This window comes from Camelus dromedarius, chromosome 1 (genome assembly GCF_036321535.1).
Source record: "Camelus dromedarius isolate mCamDro1 chromosome 1, mCamDro1.pat, whole genome shotgun sequence".
Lineage (NCBI taxonomy): Eukaryota > Metazoa > Chordata > Mammalia > Artiodactyla > Camelidae > Camelus > Camelus dromedarius.
In genome coordinates this window covers 18,185,792-18,202,871 of record NC_087436.1, presented here as the reverse complement: position 1 = coordinate 18,202,871, position 17,080 = coordinate 18,185,792, and the positions used below count along the sequence as shown (strand labels likewise).

Sequence of the window (17,080 nt, the reverse complement as noted above, 5' to 3'; positions counted from 1 at the left end):
ACCTGGCTCTGTCAGTGCCTCCCTTGGAGAAGCCTCTGAGAACAGGGCCCTTGAGTATCGCATGACCAAGGCATGGGCTTCCCACTGGGACCCAGCCGCCTCTGTGAAGTATTCTGAGCGGTGAGGGGAGCTCACCTGTCACCGACGGTAACCTGCAAAACAGCTGGGGGGGGGGGTGACCAGAGGGCTTTCTTGGCAGAGTAGTGTTGTACCCCTTTTGAGCTGTGCTTTGGAGCCCCTGTTTCATGGCTGTTTTCCACAAATGAATCGAGCTGGTAGAGACATCCCTGTCAGTGACCCTGCTGAGACCTGTAAAGCCCCACGATTTTCTGAAAGGAAGCGATAGCTCCTTTTCTGTTCAGCGAGCAAGCTCCCATCCAGCCCTCGTACCAGATTCCATAGTGATCATCTGGGAGAAGAGAAATGGAATTCAAGGAACATGCTCAGGGAAAGATTGGCCAGAGATGTAATTCTGAGATTTCTTTCATGGCAAAACCCAAGAAAATGATCAAGCTGGGGGTGAACTTTGTAAGATCTGGGGTGATAGGATGGTGCTGCCCCCGGCAGCCTTGGCATCCCACATCGGGGGAATGAGAGTCCAGGGTGGCCGTGTCCAGCCCCAAAAGGCTTTGTCTTATTTATCTGTGCTCGAGGGATTTCCTTCGGTGCCCTTCCCCCTCTCCCTGCCCACTTCCTGCAGAAGGGGCTTTTCTCAAGGGTGATCGAGCTGTTGCTTTTCTGTGCTGGCTTGATGTATTGGCTGCCTCCCTCCTGCATGGAGGTGACCACGAGCAGTTGTGGGGGAGAGCTGCTGCTGCAGGAACGTCCTGGGTGTTTGCCGACTGGTGTCTGGCACGCACGGGATCCCCGTGCCATAGAGCAGGGAAGATGGAGGAGAGCAGGCTTCTCAAGCGCCGGGGCGTCTGCCGTCGTTGTCTTCATCTCCCACAGCTCTCCACTACAAGGTGGATTCTCATCTGGTCCATCTGCTCCAGGGATCAGCCAACTGCTGCCTGTGATCATCAGTCAAGCTTTGCTGGAACACCGGCACCCAGTGATTTCCATTTTGTCAGCGACAGCTTTGTGCTGCTGTGATGGCAGGGTTAAGCATTTGCGAGACCTGCAGGCTGCAAACCCGGATGTATTTGCTGTCTAGCCCTTTACAGAAAACGTTTGTTGCGCTCGATCTAGTCTGTAAACGAAACTGATCTTTTCGGAAAAGCCCACGTTTCTTAAAACCTGCTTTCAACCAGTGTGATTAATTGCCGTGTTTTAGGTGGGCTGTGCAGGTGGCTTTTAAAAGTAACTGACATATCTTCTCATGTCACTGAACCAACCAAAAGTTTTGCTTATGGTTTTTGGATGTCTTCAAGTGTGAAATCATAATTTCAAAAGGCCTTTAGTATTTCAATGAATAAAAAGTTTATTTGGGGTCATTCTTTTTACAACCTATGGTTTAAAAAAAATTGTATTTCAGAATAGTTGTAGATTTACAGAAAATTTACAAAGATAGTAGAGTCCGCCTTAGACCCTTCACCCCGCTTCCCCTACTGTTAATATCTTACACAAAACTGTGGTGCTTTGGTTAAAAATGAGAAATTCACATTGGTATGATACTATTAAATACAGACTTTATTTGGATTTCACTGATTCCACTCATGTCCTTTTTGTTCCAGGATCCAGTCCACGAGATCGTATTGTATTTAACAATTTTTTTAAGTGATGACATTTACCTAATATCTGTAGTTTTCCCCTTTTTGACATCGTTTGTTGTCTTTTGGTAAAGAAAACGATTCGTCAGTGATGGCGTATGCCTGGAAGGCAGAGGCAGCAACACCTGATGCTCGTAATAAGGGCGTTACTGGGTTCTCCCTGTCTCCACTCACTGCTGTGTGCTTTACAGCTGTCATGTCATTTGCATCTCACAGCCACCCAGCCGACTAACCAGTGCTTTCACTTTTCAGGAAACTGAGGCCAAGGAGATTGCAACTTGCCCAGATTTCAGTTGTGGACCCTCAGTGGGGGCTAATAATGCCATCTGTGCCCCAGCCTTTGTGAGTGAGAAGTGACCTCCCCCCTCCCCCCCTTTTAAAACAAAAAAAAAAGGAACAAGCTTAGGGAGATTCAGGAACTGCAAATGGGCACATGGCCAGAGCTGTCTTCACAAGCCAGGTGTCTCTGAGAGTGGCAGCATTTCATGCACTTACAATTTGTGTAATAAAACCCTTCAGCTGCCCTGTCTGGGAGTGTCGGATTCAGTGGTCCTGTGCCCGGAGGATCTCTGCCTCCCACCTACCTCCATTTGGCCCCTTGTGTTCTGTTCCAGCCCCTGGCAGGGACTTAAGGCTGTGAGCTCCCTGCAGGCCTGTCGCACCAGGGCTCAGGACTGACATGACCCTCAGTGAGGCACCTTCACCTCTCTGTGGTGGTCTTCTTATGTGTCATGCGGAGAGACAGCATAGCCTGGAGTGGGTGGTGCACTGCCCAGGGGTAGGGAGGTGGTGATTCTGACCACGGGAGCATCTGCTCAGGGCAGAAAGCCTTCCCTCGTGCCCACGTGACAGTCGGCTGCCCCCTCCTCTGCTCTCCTGCGGGACCCTGGGAACTCTTTACGTCATCATCACCCTGTGTTGTGGCGATCAGTCTGTCATTCTCTTCTCACCTGACTGGGAGCTCGTGCAAAACAGATGTCACAGTTCCCTGAGTGTCCCCCCAGGGCCTAGCACGGGGCCGACAGGTGGTTCTCAGACCGTGAATGATGAGTGAACGGGGTCCACTTCGAACCCTCCTAATGGTCAGTAAAGGCCTCCTCACTGAACACTGTGGGTTACGGTGACTGACCCAGGCTTTTGCTCTTCTCCCCTGGCGTCCCCCTCCCTGTGCTCATTTGGACCCAGCAGTGTGCTGGCTGAGGAATTCTCCCTCTGTGGCACTTAAGGAAGAACAGTGGCATTTATTTGAACAGAGATTTCCCATAATATACAGATCTACAATATTTCCTTCTGTCTTTATTAACATTTTCAAACACTTTTGCCCAGGACAGCTGTTCTAGACTTATGCTGTATGTTTCCCGGGCTGGAATGAGAGATCATTTCACTAATGTGTTAGCTTCTGCTCGGAGACCTTGCAAATGAGGTTTTGAATGTCTTTCCTTCCAGTGCAAACTTTTGACTTGATGCCGACATCAGAAAACCATAGTCAAAGATCTTGGTTGGGGGGGGGGGTTAATCACTTCAGAGAAGCAGTCATTTCTTTTCTTAATATGTTTTCTCTCTTCGAATTTTAAATTCCGCTCTGTGCTCCAAGACTTGTATCGCCAGCACTGCCCACCGCCTGACCCATCTCTGCTGTGCAAGAAATGTTTGTTATAGACGCAGACGCGCTCGGGTGACGGGTGCAGCTGTTGCCGAATTTTAAGTTAAGGCCCTGACTCCCCTCCCCCATTTCCGAAATGTTTGTGCTCTTTTGCTGCCAGAAATTTTTTTAATATGCATGGCGCGTGGAGTCTGGCATTAGATAAGATTGGGTCACAGTTTGAACCAGAAGCAGCAATACTGCTGGTTTGTTAGATTTCGAAAAGTAAAAGCTGTAGAGGGGACACATCCGCAGCTGCCATCATAATTCTTTGTTCTTGAGGGTTTCTTCCTTCCTGTCGCGAAAGCCGCAGGCTCTGTCCCGGAGATACAGACCTGTTTCTCCAAGGCACATGTTCTTTCTGTTGGGGGGAATTCTCTCATCACCTTCACAGACGTGTGTTCTATTCCCCAGCCCCTCCGCCCACCCTGCCCCAAGGCAGGAGACCCCTCTGTTGCCTTAGGAATACCCAGTGCACTTTCTTTTTCTTTTTCTTTTTGGCTTTAATATTTTTATTGAAGTACAGTCAGTTTACAATGTTGTGTCAGTTTCTGGTGTACAGCACAATACTTAAGTCATACATGAGCATACATATATTCGTTTTCATATTCTTTTTCACTGCAAGTTACTACAAGGTATTGAATATAGTTCCCTGTACTCTATAGTATAAACTTGTTGTTTATCTGTTTTATGTATAGTAGTTAGTATCTGCAAATCTCGAACTCCCAATTTATCCCTTCCCACGCTGGTAACCATAAGTATGTTTTCTATGTCTGTGAGTCTGTTTCTGTTTTGTAAATAAGTTTATCCTTTTTTGTGTGTTTAATTCCACATATCAGCGATATCATATGGTATTTTTCTTTCCTCTTTCTGGCTTACTTCACTTAGAATGACATTCTCCAGGTCCATCCATGTTGCTGCAAATGGCATTATTTTATTCTTTTTTATGGCATTATATAAATAAGCCACAACTTCTTTATCCAGTCATCTGTCGATGGACACTTAGGTTGCTTCCACGTCTTGGCTATTGTAAATAGTGCTGCTGTGAACATTGGGGTGCAGGTGTCTTTTTGAATTAGAGTTCCCTCTGGATACATGCCCGGTAGATGTTCAATATGTGTTTTCAAGGATGAGTTTGAGTTAGCAGTAAGAAAGCTTTGTGTTTTTACTGAAACCCTCTCGTTTCCCTTTCTTTTCTTCAAGAAGGAAAGAGTTCTTCTCAAAGAAAGGTGGTGATGGTGTTGGCTCTTCTGCCCTGAAAACGGAGAAGAGTCGAGATTCCTTCAGGTTAGCGTGTGAAACTGGACAGGCAGCAGAGAAACGGATACTAGGGCTTCTCTGTAATTTGTTTCTGTTTTCACTAAATGTGGTTTTTGAGCTTTTCAGGAAGAGTTGACTTCTGCTTCCAGTTTTGCAAACCACAAGTTGGCTTTCAGGAAATGTGCGGCACGTAGGTGCTTTTTGGTAACTGGTCAGCCGCTCATTATTAAGTAAAATCCGTGTTTGCGATCATGCCAGTCCTACTCATCAAAAATCCATAGTTAAAGGGGCAGCAGGAAGAAGGAACTAAATAGGTTTTTTTTAAATACTCAAATTTGGAAAGTGGTAGAAGAGGACACTCAAAATATTTCTCTATGTCCTAGCAGGTAGTGAACGGGCTTTTTCTTCTTAGGTCACGTATCGTTTTTGATTGTTAACCTCGAGACTTTCTTAGCCAGGATTCTCCTCTGAACCACAGGATACAAAAAAGGACCCAAGTGTTTTCCCCTGCTCCCAAGGATGCTGATGTCAGGAAGTGTGAAGCCTGACATTTGACTCCCACATTTGCCTGCCATGATTCCAAGGATGCTGGAAGCAGATGGGGGACTCCAAGTCAGAGTCGAGGACTGTACTGATCACCGCTATCATGGTCCTCAGAGTATGAATTCCTCAAGGCCCAGTCCCCACAGAGGGCCTGATGACACCTGCCTGTGGAGTGTTACAAGAGAGGAACCCAGATTTCAGGAAAACCAGATCTTTTATGACAGGCGGTCAAGCCTGCTGTTCGCTCTAGGGGAAGACACAAACTTTATCTTCCAAGGCTCTGTGCTCTACAAACATCCTTGAAAAGACAGTCCAGGACCAAAGCAGCCAGTATGTCTGCTCACTAGAAGTACAGAAACACCGGAGACCCAAAGAGAATTGTGTCCCAGCACATAGGTAGCTGGAACGATTCTAGATGTAGAGAAGAGATGTTAATTCATTACGTACATGGATGCCCTGGGACCTCATTCTCTCCTAGGGCCTGGGCTGAGCAAAACTGCTAGACCTTTGCTATCGGCTGTTATTTCCCAAATGCCTAGAGTTCCTCTAAAATGCTTTGAATCAAAGAAGAGAAAGAGACTATCAGAAATTCTCTTTTAAAAGTAATACTTTCCAAGTAAACAACAAGGACCTACTGTAGAGCGCAGGGAACTATATTCAGTATCTTGTAATAGCCTATGATGGAAAAGACTCTGAAAAAGAATATCTGTATCTGTGTATATAACTGAATCACTTTGCTGTCCACCAGAAACTAACACAACATTGTGAATCAGCTATACTTCAATAAAAAATTTTTTAAAAAGTAATACTTTCTTCTACTGCTTTTTGAGAAAATGTAAATATTATATTCTAAAGAATTCAATAGTTAAGAAAAAATTTTTGATTCTTGTTACCAAAAAAACAAAATAAACCCCAAATTCTAAAAAGTAGGGGGGAGATGGTTTATAGAAGGAAGCTCATGTTTACAATTTCCTGTGTTGAAAAGAAAGATTTGGGTGGTTTACTTATGGGAGACACCTGTGAGACATGCCATCCTCTGGCCCTTGCTGGCCAAGGGGAGAACTCTGCTTGGGTCTCAGAACATTTATTTAACCGCTTCTTGCCTCACCCCTACTCCTGCCCGGTGCAGATGTTGGTGAAAAGTTTCTTATTTTCACGCAGCTACTCTGTTCTGTTCCCCAAACTTTGGCTGTGCGCGTCTCCTCTTTCACGGGACTCCAGTTCTCCACGTGACTTCTTATGCCTCATCTCCATAGAGACTGTTTCCAGACTTGGTTTTGCTTCCTCTCAAAGAACATTCCAGCTTGCAAAGTTTGTGTCCACATGGGATTCGAAAATCCAAAGGAGAGGTCCTGAGCTGGGACTTCTGAGATGCTGTGGGGAAACCCAGGAGCTCAAATAGAGAAATTTAGGGCTAAGCTGGAGTCTGCCGGGCTCTCTTGGCGAACCAGTGAGTGTAGGGTCGCATAGCACATCTGGACGTTGAAAGACAACAAAAAGATCATGGGAAACAAACGAAGAAACAAAAAAGGCTTGTGTTGAGAGCTTGACTCTGGACTGGGACATCTGACCCTGAGTTCCTGTTTGGGGACAGGCTGGAGAAAGCCTGCCTAAGGACAGACAAGCCCTTACCCTCTGCATCTGCTTTGCAACACTTTAAAAGGGGTATTTTCCCTTTACAAAAAACCCCCAAAAACACACAGACACACACTTTTTTTTTTTTAAAAAGAAAGATGTGAGGATTAAGTAGATAATAGCTATAAAATAATGACCTTTAGTTTTAAAGAGCCTGATCAATCCACACATTGTCGCTTTGTCTTCCTCTCGTGGCTGTCCTCTCTCTCTGCAGGTAGACAGCTGTCATTTAAGCGCTTAACTCTATGACGAGGAATGGCTGTTGGCAGTGTGGTAAAACATCTCGTCCTCCACCACCACCACCTCCACCTCCAAGCACCTCGAGTAATTGCTGGGAGAGAAAATGGCAATGGTTGGGCTAAAACTCTGGTCTTAAATTCCCTGTCAGAGCGTCACTCATGCCTTCCTCTCCCTGACTGATTAGTAAGACACCGTTACAGGTTCGTTTTCTGCTAAAGAATTGAGTGCCTTTGCTGCTGGTGATGTAGATCACTTTGGGATTTACAGGTTTCTTTGCTTGGCATGAAATAGGTTTTATGACTTCCAAATGAATGGCTGCAAAGGGGGGGCTATAAATATGTTGTTCGAAGGATAATGTGTTTAAAATGCACTCCACCTTTTCTGATCAAAGGGTAGCAAACCTTCTGTGTGCTAAATACCTATCAAGTGATTAATGCAGTGATAGTTCATGTGCCTGACTTACAAAACCCGGTTGTCATGTGAGAACATCTGAATTGGTTGCTCAGATGTTGCTGAAAGCTTTCTGTGCCAAGCACCCTGCCTGGCTTTGTGAGGTCTCCGGAAAGAGTTAAGCACCCGCTTTTACCACAAAGGCGAGAGAAGTGTCTGAAAGCATCACAGAACAACTCATGGCAACCTGGCTTCCCACCTATTGGTGCTCCAGGCCTTCGGAGAGGGTCTGTGACTTCAAGAGGCCAAAGGAGTGGTACTTCCCGGGGAGGCAGCTGGGGCTGAGTGGAGGAAGGGACGGATGACCGACAGCAGGGGAGGAGGACTGTGAGACGGGATGGGGGACCGTCAGGAAGTGGAGCTGTGGGCAGAGTGGCCAGGCTGCTGGAGCAGTGGGGGAGCCCCTGGAGGGAAGGTGGGGGAATACATCTGTTCTTGTGGAGGCAGATGGGGGAGACTAGGTCTTACCCAGGTGGCTGGAGTGTGGCCAGTTGAGCTGGTCGAATTGGAGGAATGGGCTGGGGGTTTGGCTGGGAGACCGCAGGGGTAACACGGGCATGGGTGGTGAGAATGGGGTAGTCTCCTGTTAATGATAAGAGGGGAGACAAAGGGACAGGCCCTGGGAGCTTTTTGAAGTAAAAATGGCCAGGACGTGACGTTAGTTCTGCTAGAGAAGAAGCCTCAAAGATAATGCTCAGGAATGTGGAAGGACAAGGAAGCTGCTCACGGAAACTGGTTTGAGCCAAAGAGGGTGAATTTGAGATGCAGAGCATATGGGTGCAGCAACATTGGATACTTGTGTGTTAAACATGTATTGGAATGAAATGAGCTTTCCACATGGTGGCTTTTAAAGCAAGCTTCAAAGACCGTAGGGATAAGCCTCCAGTTTTGAAATCACTGAAGAATCATTTAATTCAGATCGACACGTATAGAGGCCCCTCCATGAGTCCGTTCACTGACTTTCTTACATTATTTTCAAAATCTGCAAATATTAAGGATGAATGTTAAGCTCACCAAAGGTTTACTATTCATTGGTTTCTCCCTTAAATGATAGTGTTTGGTCCACTCAAGAGGAATCTTGATTCCCACTGGCATTTTTTTTTCTGAGTTGTTACATGTACATGACCAGATGGAAGAGCTTTAAACATTAAGCGGTAAGTGTTGACGTTTTAGAGCTGTAGATCATGGGCTTGACTGTAGGTTCTTGTGACTTTATAAGCAGAAAACCTGAATGTCTCAAAAGTCCAAGCAACTAGTTTTGGTCATTGGATTCTGGTGTCCTAATGAGTGAGCCAATGTGGCGCCAGGTTGGACAAGACTAGGTCTTCTCCACAAACCTGGAGAAGTACAATAAGGCATCTCTAGTTTGGGGGTGTGGCTCTCGGGGCTACAGACCTGGGAGGACATGGAAAGGACTTGGCCATCTGGAGAGAGAAAGGAGCTGTCATCCTCACCACTTAGAGTGAAGTGTGATGTATTTGGTGTTCTGTGGCCTTTATACTATTAATCCTGTTCTCCAAACTTCCACCCTTAGCCCGAGCCAGACACGATCATCCACGGTGCAGTGGCTTAACCCCCAGTCTCCAGCCACCCCGAGCTGCACCCCGGCTGTTACACCGCCTTCACCCAAGCCTTCGCCTTTCCCTCCCTCACTTCCTGCTACCATAGCGGACAAGCCACCTGACAGGTACGAGGTTTGAGTGTGACATCAATGGTGGGGCGGCACACGGAGGGGTGGGATCAGCCTGAGCAGGTGTTTGTGCTCCCCGCGCGGAGGAAGCTGGCTCCGGTGCTCCCGGCCTCCTGGACGTCGTGGGCAGCGTTCACAGCCTTGTCTTACACTGTCTTAGCTTTAGTTCGAGGGCAAGTACATTCTTAGGGGAAATTTGCCGTACGAGAGACCTGCTCGAACCTAATCTTTTTGGTGTGGGTTGTGCATCTATGAAACTGCTTATTTTTTAAGAACTTTTTTTTTTAGGTTTTTTTTACCCCTCTTTGGGGGAGAGGTAATTAGGTTTATTTATTTACTTTTAGAGGAGGTACTGGGGATTGAACCCAGGACCTTGTACATGCTAAGCATGCGCTTTACCACTTGAGCTATATATATCCTCCCCCCTTGAAGAACTTTTTATACATGAATACAAAGCACGTGCTTTGTTTTCAGTGAAGATAAACTGGGCACTGGAAACAGTTTTTAACAGCCGCTTAAAGGGCCAGAGGTGCTGGCTGTTAGCAAGCCCTTCCTCGGGGGCAGCCGGCTGAGGCTCCTCTTCCCATCAGTGGCTTCCCCTCGTCTTACTTCCTCCTGGCTTGGGTGCACCTGGCTGGTAGCGTGGTTTCCATCCTTCCCCACTTGTGTTCGTTTCCTGCAAGGACACAGGACGTTTTGACACTTGGTGAGAAGCTGAGCCTGATGTGCCTCTTGGGGGCAAGAGTGAGGGGGTCAGATAAAGAAGATCCCGCTGAGGACAACGAGCCCCTTCCAGGGTGGCAAGGAAGCAGGCTGTCAGTGTAGACAGATCGGAGTCTGCGGTGCATGGCTGTAGCCACTCGTGTCTGTGTGCCTCTGCCCGTCACTGCCCGCCTTCCGTCTCGAGACACCAGTGCTTTTCTTTCATAGATAAACTGAAATGCTGTGGAAATAAACATGCCTTGTGGCCCTAGTGATGCTGAATGCTACGAAAGGGCATCCCACCAAGCGGAGAGGAGAATTAGCTGAAGAGGTTCGGGGAAAGCTTTTCAGAGAGGCTCCCTCAAGAAAGATTTGAGTTTGAAACCCATCATTTATGAGTCAAGTGCTGTGGGTTTGTTTGATGTTCATGTCCCTGCTAATTTCTTTTTTGGAAGGCGTGGCCCCGCTGCCGACATACCCAGGAGGTTCGGGCAGAGCGGGTGGGGGAAAGGTGAGGTTTCTCGCTCCCGTTTCCGCACGTTTCAGCGTGTATCCTGTGTGCTCCCCTTCCAGCGTCATCCATCGGAAGGCTCGGGCGGTGTATCCGTGTGAAGCAGAACACAGCTCGGAATTATCTTTTGAAATCGGAGCGATTTTCGAGGATGGTAAGTATTAGCAGGAGCTTTGTGGTAGGCTGTCTGCAAGCCCAGAGTGGGCAGGCGGTCCCTGGTCGTGGGCTTCTCGGGAGCACAAGTCTGTCCCTTGATGCTTTGGATGGACCAGAGCCAGCCTGTGTGGCTCCCAGGACCCGAAGCCCAGGGGGCTGTGGGAGAGCACCTTGGCTTTAATCTTGGTGCTTCTCCAACCCCTTTAACTCTTGAGGGTCTTCATTTGGGACATGTTTCTCCTGATGTAAAGAGGTCAGTGTCGCTTGGAGTTAAGAAATAGTTCAAGTTTGCGTCCTCTGTCTTCCTCTCCCAGAGTCCCCAGCCAAGCCTCCCAAATGCTTCAGGTTTGCCAGATCCGGGTTACAGAGGAGAACGATTGTCGACACGTTTCGGTTTATAGTTCCCTTACCGTTCTCAGGCTGTATGTAATTTTAGCTCATTTTAAGAAGTGTGTGAATCTCTAAATGTGGGTATTGATTTTGCATATTGAAACCAAGGTATAGATTATATTTGCATGTTTAATATTTACACATGAAGCATTTAGGAGCTGTGCCCGGCTTTAAGATTTCGCAGACTCCTCCCATGATTCAGCGTGTGTCTCTCTTCTCCCCTCCCGCCCTTGATTTCTTCCTTCCCAGTCCTGCTCATTATGAAATTCACTGGTTGCTGTGGAAACAGTGATGTTGTATGTGGGTGGAGCTGCCCAAAAAGAGTTCTGGAGAAGCAGTGAGAACCTTAGATGCTCAAAATGGAATGGCTGATTAGCCAGAATGCTTGGAATATATGGGACAGATCAGCACAGCGCCTAGCAGTATATCGTCAGGGATGCATTTGTCGGTGGTGGTTTTTTTTAGAAAGCAAGTTGCTTCATTTGGAAGAGATTGCTATATCTGTGTGGTACTCCTGAGAGCCAGAGACTCCTGATAGTGTCAGAAAACAAAACAACAACAACAAAAAAGCCCACATATGACAGAATTACACTTGGAGTGGAAGCAAGATCATTCCTCTCTCACCATAACGTGCATGCGTGTGGTTCTGCCGGGAGCGCGGGGTTAATAGCCACCTGGCACCAGGCCTGTCACGTGTTGGCGCTCCACACGGCAATTTCTCCACCAGGGAAAGCTGAGAGCGTTGACGAGCCGCCTTTGAGAAATGACGATGAATTTTCACCCTGTGTGATGAGCACTTGTCTGGAGCCTCTGGAACCCCCATACAGTATCGTCCGTGTGACAGTCACCTGGGTGGAAGGTGTATCTGGTAGGGTGCCTTTGGCTGCAAGTAACAAACACTGGTCAAGTCAGTCATGAAAACGGGTTCACTCACACAGGAAGAAGTCTGCAAGTGGGGAGCTCCAGGCTCAGTTAATCAGATTCTCAGAGATGTGGTCAGTGACCGCAGAGTGTCTGTCTCTGCTGAACTGTGCTCAGCTTGTGGACCAGAGCCTCTGGCTGGTTTCCCCAGTGGAGGGGATGGCTGCCCCAGTTCTGAAGAGGCGCCTCATCCTTACTTTCTTTTTTTTTCTTTTTAAGAATGAGAAAGCTTTTCCAGAACTTCCTTCCTCATTTACCTGCCCTAAAGAGGTGAGGTCATATGCTTACCTTAAACCCATTGCTGGCAAGGACTTCAGACCTATCAGCACGACACTGGGCACAGGGGCTCCTCCTCTGGGCACACAGACACGGGAATGGGGCTCAGGACTTCAACCAAATCCGATCCTGCCAGCATGGATATCGGGAAAGGCTGATAGGTGTCTGACATGGGAGACTGAAGTTCCCCACCTCTGAAGTCCTCTGGTGACTTGCAGGAGTCCTCCTATAAAACAGCATGTGTGTATGTGTTTCTTTCTCTGATTTTTGTATACATGTCCATGTGTGCATGCACATACACACCATCACACACTTACTTGTATCTGTGTGTTGTGGGGACACAGGAGTGGTTGACAGCAGGTAGCTGTGGATTGTCAACTCTGCACTTATCTTCCTGACATCAAATTGGCTTTTCCACTTTCCGTGTGACCCTGGATGAGTTCCTTAAGTTCTCCCTGCATCAGATTCTCCACCCTGATCCACAAGGGTGTTCCCATGGGTGGCCATGCGTCATGGCGGCATTTGGGGCCACGAGTTCCGTGCAGACATCTGTGGAGAATGTTGGCCACAGAGCCTCATGTGGCGCCCCGAGGACCTGGATCTGTTCTGAGCCCAGGCATGCCTGCCTCGGATTCGGGGCTCTGTGGTGCTGGTATCCAGTGCTGTCTGGGTGGCCGGCTGGGGCACCCAGGGAGTCTCGAGTGTTCCTCAGACCCTACCCACAGGCAGGCTGCTCCAGAGGTGGCTTGTTGCATTGACACCCTCCCCCTACATGAGCACACGAGCATCTCATCTCACATGAGCTCCTAGTCTTGCAGGCGCCTCCCCTGTCCTCCTGCTGTGGCAGACATGCACGGGGAATGCGCGCAGCACCCACGTCACCAGACTGACTGCTTCTCAGGGTGGTTCTTAAAGGACACAGAAAAGGGGAGACCTTTTAGCAGGATTTATTCTTTTCTGTGCACTTTGCATCTTCATCTTCTGTGCATAGTTGATCGCTTAGCGAGACTTAATAAGCAGTTAGAAGTGTTTACCTGCTCAGAGCACGTCTAGTGATGGCCTCGTAGAGTGGCTGTGGGTCCGTCCTGATGATGATCGCCGCAGGCCAGGCAGACTGGCAGCTCGCCCGGCATCGGCTTCTGTCACTCCAGGTGGCCACTGTTTATAGCTCAGCCACCGGAGGGTCACCAGGAATACATCCTTTCTGCAGACCAGCAGTGCGCAGCCTCCCTGAAGTGCCCAGGGCATTCTTCCTGTGTTTGCTTGTTCACGTGGAGCCTTCCAGCGATCATACATGCTCTTGCCTCATGGTCCCCTCTTGTCCCTCCTGCAGGCAACAAAGGAAATTGGTTTAAAAAGCCCAGTGGCCTTTGGAGAAGACAAGATCCAGGTCAGAGTGTCCCCTGGGCCACATTGTCAGGAGTTATGTGGTTGCAAATGTAAACAGCAGTAGGAAATCTATCCCCGAGTGTGGAAGGGAAAAGGGTCTTCAGTGATCGCCTTGCTCAGTCACTCCTACCGTGTGGGCCTGCACTGGAGTTTAAAGTCGAGGCTGAAGACTGATTTCTGGAGTAGACACACTAATGCTTGTTTAGCCTTTGTTCCGGGGAAGTGCATCCCGTATCCCTCAGGGGGTGTTGCATGTATAAGGTCTCAGGGCAGCCGGTGTTCCTGTGACTGCCATGGGGGACCTTCCCCTTTTCCCTGGGCTTGGAAAACCTCAGAAGTACTTTCCCCTGGTGACCAGTCAGTCCTGTTCTCTCTCCAGATAAGTGGCCCTGCAGCGGCTGGACCCACCAGTCCAGGCGGGGAGACGGGCTGTCTGGCTTGCCAGACTGCTTATTTTTAACCTGGAAACAGGATCTGTCCATTGTGGGGGGAAACAGTAGTGGCCCAGATTAATCTGTAAAAGCTGTTGATGATTCCATTAAAAGGCCTCCAATATATAAAGAGTAATCTTTGGAAAATAGTTTGGCATTATCTTAGAAAGTTCATCCATCTAAACCCCGTGACCTAACCTTTGTGTTCCTACGTATATTCTTAACATGAGGGAATCTTAGAAAATCATGTTAAATAAAAGAGAATGAGAAATACGGCATGGAAGCTGCTGCTCCTCTTGGGGTAGGGAGGGTGTGAGGTTGGGAGATGGGATGCAGGAATGAGCCCAGGACGGAGGCCTCCACATCGGCCATGCTGCAGTTCTTAAGTTAGGCGTGGGTTCCTACTGTTTGTTGTATTATGATGATTTAGATGTTTGTCATTCATATTGTTTACATTATGCTAAAAAAATACCCCAAACTGAGAACAGATTCTGTTCTGGAGAAAGCACCTCACAAATTATTCTTGTCACTAGTTCACTGTCCTTGTTATTGGATGGTAAATCGGAAGGACATGAAAAGCCACAGTGAGATTGAACCTTACACTCATTAGGATGGCTATTATCAAAAACTGACAAGTGCTGGCAAGGGTGTGCAGAAATTGGAACCCTTGTGCATGGCTGCTGGGAATGTAAAATGGTGCAGCTGCTGTGGAAAACAGCATGGCAGGTGTTCAAAAATCAATCCTAGAATTACCATAGAGTCCAGTAATTCCCCTTCTGGGTAGAGACCTCAAAGACTCAAAAGCAGAAACTCAAACAGAAACTTGTACACACATGTTCGAAGCTGCATTATTCACAATAGCCAGAGGAGAAGCAACCCAAATGTCCTGTGACAGATGGATGGATAAACATTATGTGGTCTGTACATAGAAGAGCATATTCAGCCATAAAAGGAATGAAATTCTGACACACGCTCCAACCTGGATGGACCTGGAGCACGTTATGCTAGGTGAGATAACCCAGACACCGAAGGACAAATGTTGTATGAGTCCACTGATAGGAAATACTTACAAGAGGCACACTCTAGAGACAGAAAGTAGAATAAGGTTACCAGGAGCTCAGGGAAGGGGGAATGGGGAGTTAGGGTTTAATGGGTACAGAGTTTCAGTTTGGGAAGATGAAAAAGTTCTAAAAATGTATATACAGTTACTTAATGCCACTGACCTGTGCATTCAGAAATGGTTAAAATGGTTGATGTTACGTTATGTGTATTGTACCACAATTTAAAAAAATCATGAAAGCAGGGAGCATTGGTGTAGCTCATCATGTACTCATTGGGTCCGTACAGATGTGGGACTCGCCCAGGGCCACACAGCTGGGAGGTGGCTGGACAGGGTCTGTGGCAGAGGTGGTCCCAGTGCGTGCTGAGGGGATGCAGTTCTGTCTGCCATGTGTCTGGGAGCGTTCAGTATGCAGCCCCTTGGTGTGGGGCCTGGAGCTACCGATCTGCCCTGTCCCCGCAGGAGATGGTGGCCAGGTGGCATCTGGACATCAGGGAATGAGGAGGAATTGTCCACATTCCTTTCCCACGGTCACCACCTCCAGGAATGCTTGAGTCAGGGAGCTCCTTGGGCAGGATCCCTGGGCACCTTTCCCATGGAATCCAGCCCCCTTCCCTGACGGGCACTGAGCTCTGGTGGCATTGCCAGTGCAGGATTAAGTGACAGCCTTTAAAAATCCTGCCATGAGGAGCGAGGTCAGGGTGAAGGTCAGTGACAGTACCAAGAAAGACACCTGGAGGGCGCAGCTCCCCTTCTCTTGTTTGTTCATCCTTTTGGCAAATGCTCATGGTCAGGCCCTGTGCCGGGGAATGCCGGCATCTTATGTTAGAGCCTGGGCGAGCCGGGAGAGTCCCTGTGCGTGTCTGTCTCACCCCCCACCCAACACACAGGGAGTGTGCAGGGTGCACATATGGGGGCTCTGACCCGGTCTGGGGTGTTGGGCGTGGGCTTGGGGGGAGGGGCTACCTAAGCTGGTAGCTGAAGGCTGAGGAGGTGTGGTCCAGGCAGAAGCGGGGCAGGAGAGCAGAGGAGCAGCATGCACAGGTCCGACTGCGGGCTGCTACACCGAGTGGGCTTCCAGCGCCATTGCTGAGTTGAAGAGGGCACTGAACAGTAATAGAACAGAGTGCACTGCACATAGTGAGAGAAGCGTTGTCTTGGGACGTGTGTGTGTCAGGCATGTGTCTGTGTCCTCAGTATCAGTCCTGTGGTCGTCATGGCTCTGAGGGCTTGTGACCACGGCTGCCGCGTGCAGCCAGCCCCTGGGCCAGTCAGCTGGGCCAGCCCACCTCTCCCCTTTGTCCTAGGCATGTGGCCACCACGTCTGCTCCTGGCTGTGGCCATGGCCACAGCTGGGGGCCATTAAGTGCTCCCCAGCCCTGGTGACAAGTGCTGGGACCCTGTGCCCTTTGCCATCCAGCCCACAGTCATCCTCTATGTACCCGTCATGGCTGCTTATGGAACGTGCAGTGTGCCAGGTGCTGTACCCTGGTGTGGAAGCCCTTGCCTTGCCCTCCAGAGCTCCCCATCCAGGGTGGCAGTCAGACAAGAGCCCAGACGAGGACAGTCAGGCCTGTAAGTGCTGAGAATGGCTGAGGCAGATTCCCTGGAGGAGAAGGCATCTAGAGTTCTCTAAAAAGGAAGAATTCCCCAGTGAAGAAGTGGCGGAAAGGTATGCCAGTAGAAGGCACTGCACGTGCAAAGGCCCAGTGGCACGGTCGAGGATATCTTCAGATGATTCCCTGCCTGTGACCCAGATGCTGTGCTTTTGGGCAGAGTAAGGGGAGGCTGGGGAGGTGGCAGGGCCAGGTGCCTGTGTGCCAGACTCATGGAAGCTTGGGTTTGTTCCTGCATATGGTGGACTTTAAGCAGGGGGATGCTGTGATCAGTTGTGCATTCTGGAAAGTTCACTGAGCTCCTTTGTGCAGTGTGGGTTGGAAGGAGCCTGACTGGAAGCTGGGGGACCAGTTAGGAGGCTGTGATGGCCAGGGGGCACCTATAAATAACTCTTGGGAAGATTTGTGCCCAGACATCCCAGAAATGGCCCCTGTTCGGTATTGGTTGAACCTTTA

General features: G+C 48.8%; 1 protein-coding gene across 21 annotated transcripts in view; it reads left to right on the top strand.

The window, feature by feature from the left end:
* Positions 1–17,080, top strand: part of ARHGAP10 (Rho GTPase activating protein 10) — a 301,184-nt gene that overhangs the window by 268,735 nt on the left and 15,369 nt on the right. For all 21 annotated transcript variants that reach the window (XM_064491268.1, XM_064491252.1, XM_064491357.1 and 18 more), the window contains exons 21-22: positions 9,017–9,169; positions 10,448–10,539. In XM_064491268.1, coding sequence (XP_064347338.1) covers positions 9,017–9,169; positions 10,448–10,539 — 245 coding nt within the window. The remainder of the gene's footprint in view (positions 1–9,016; positions 9,170–10,447; positions 10,540–17,080) is intronic.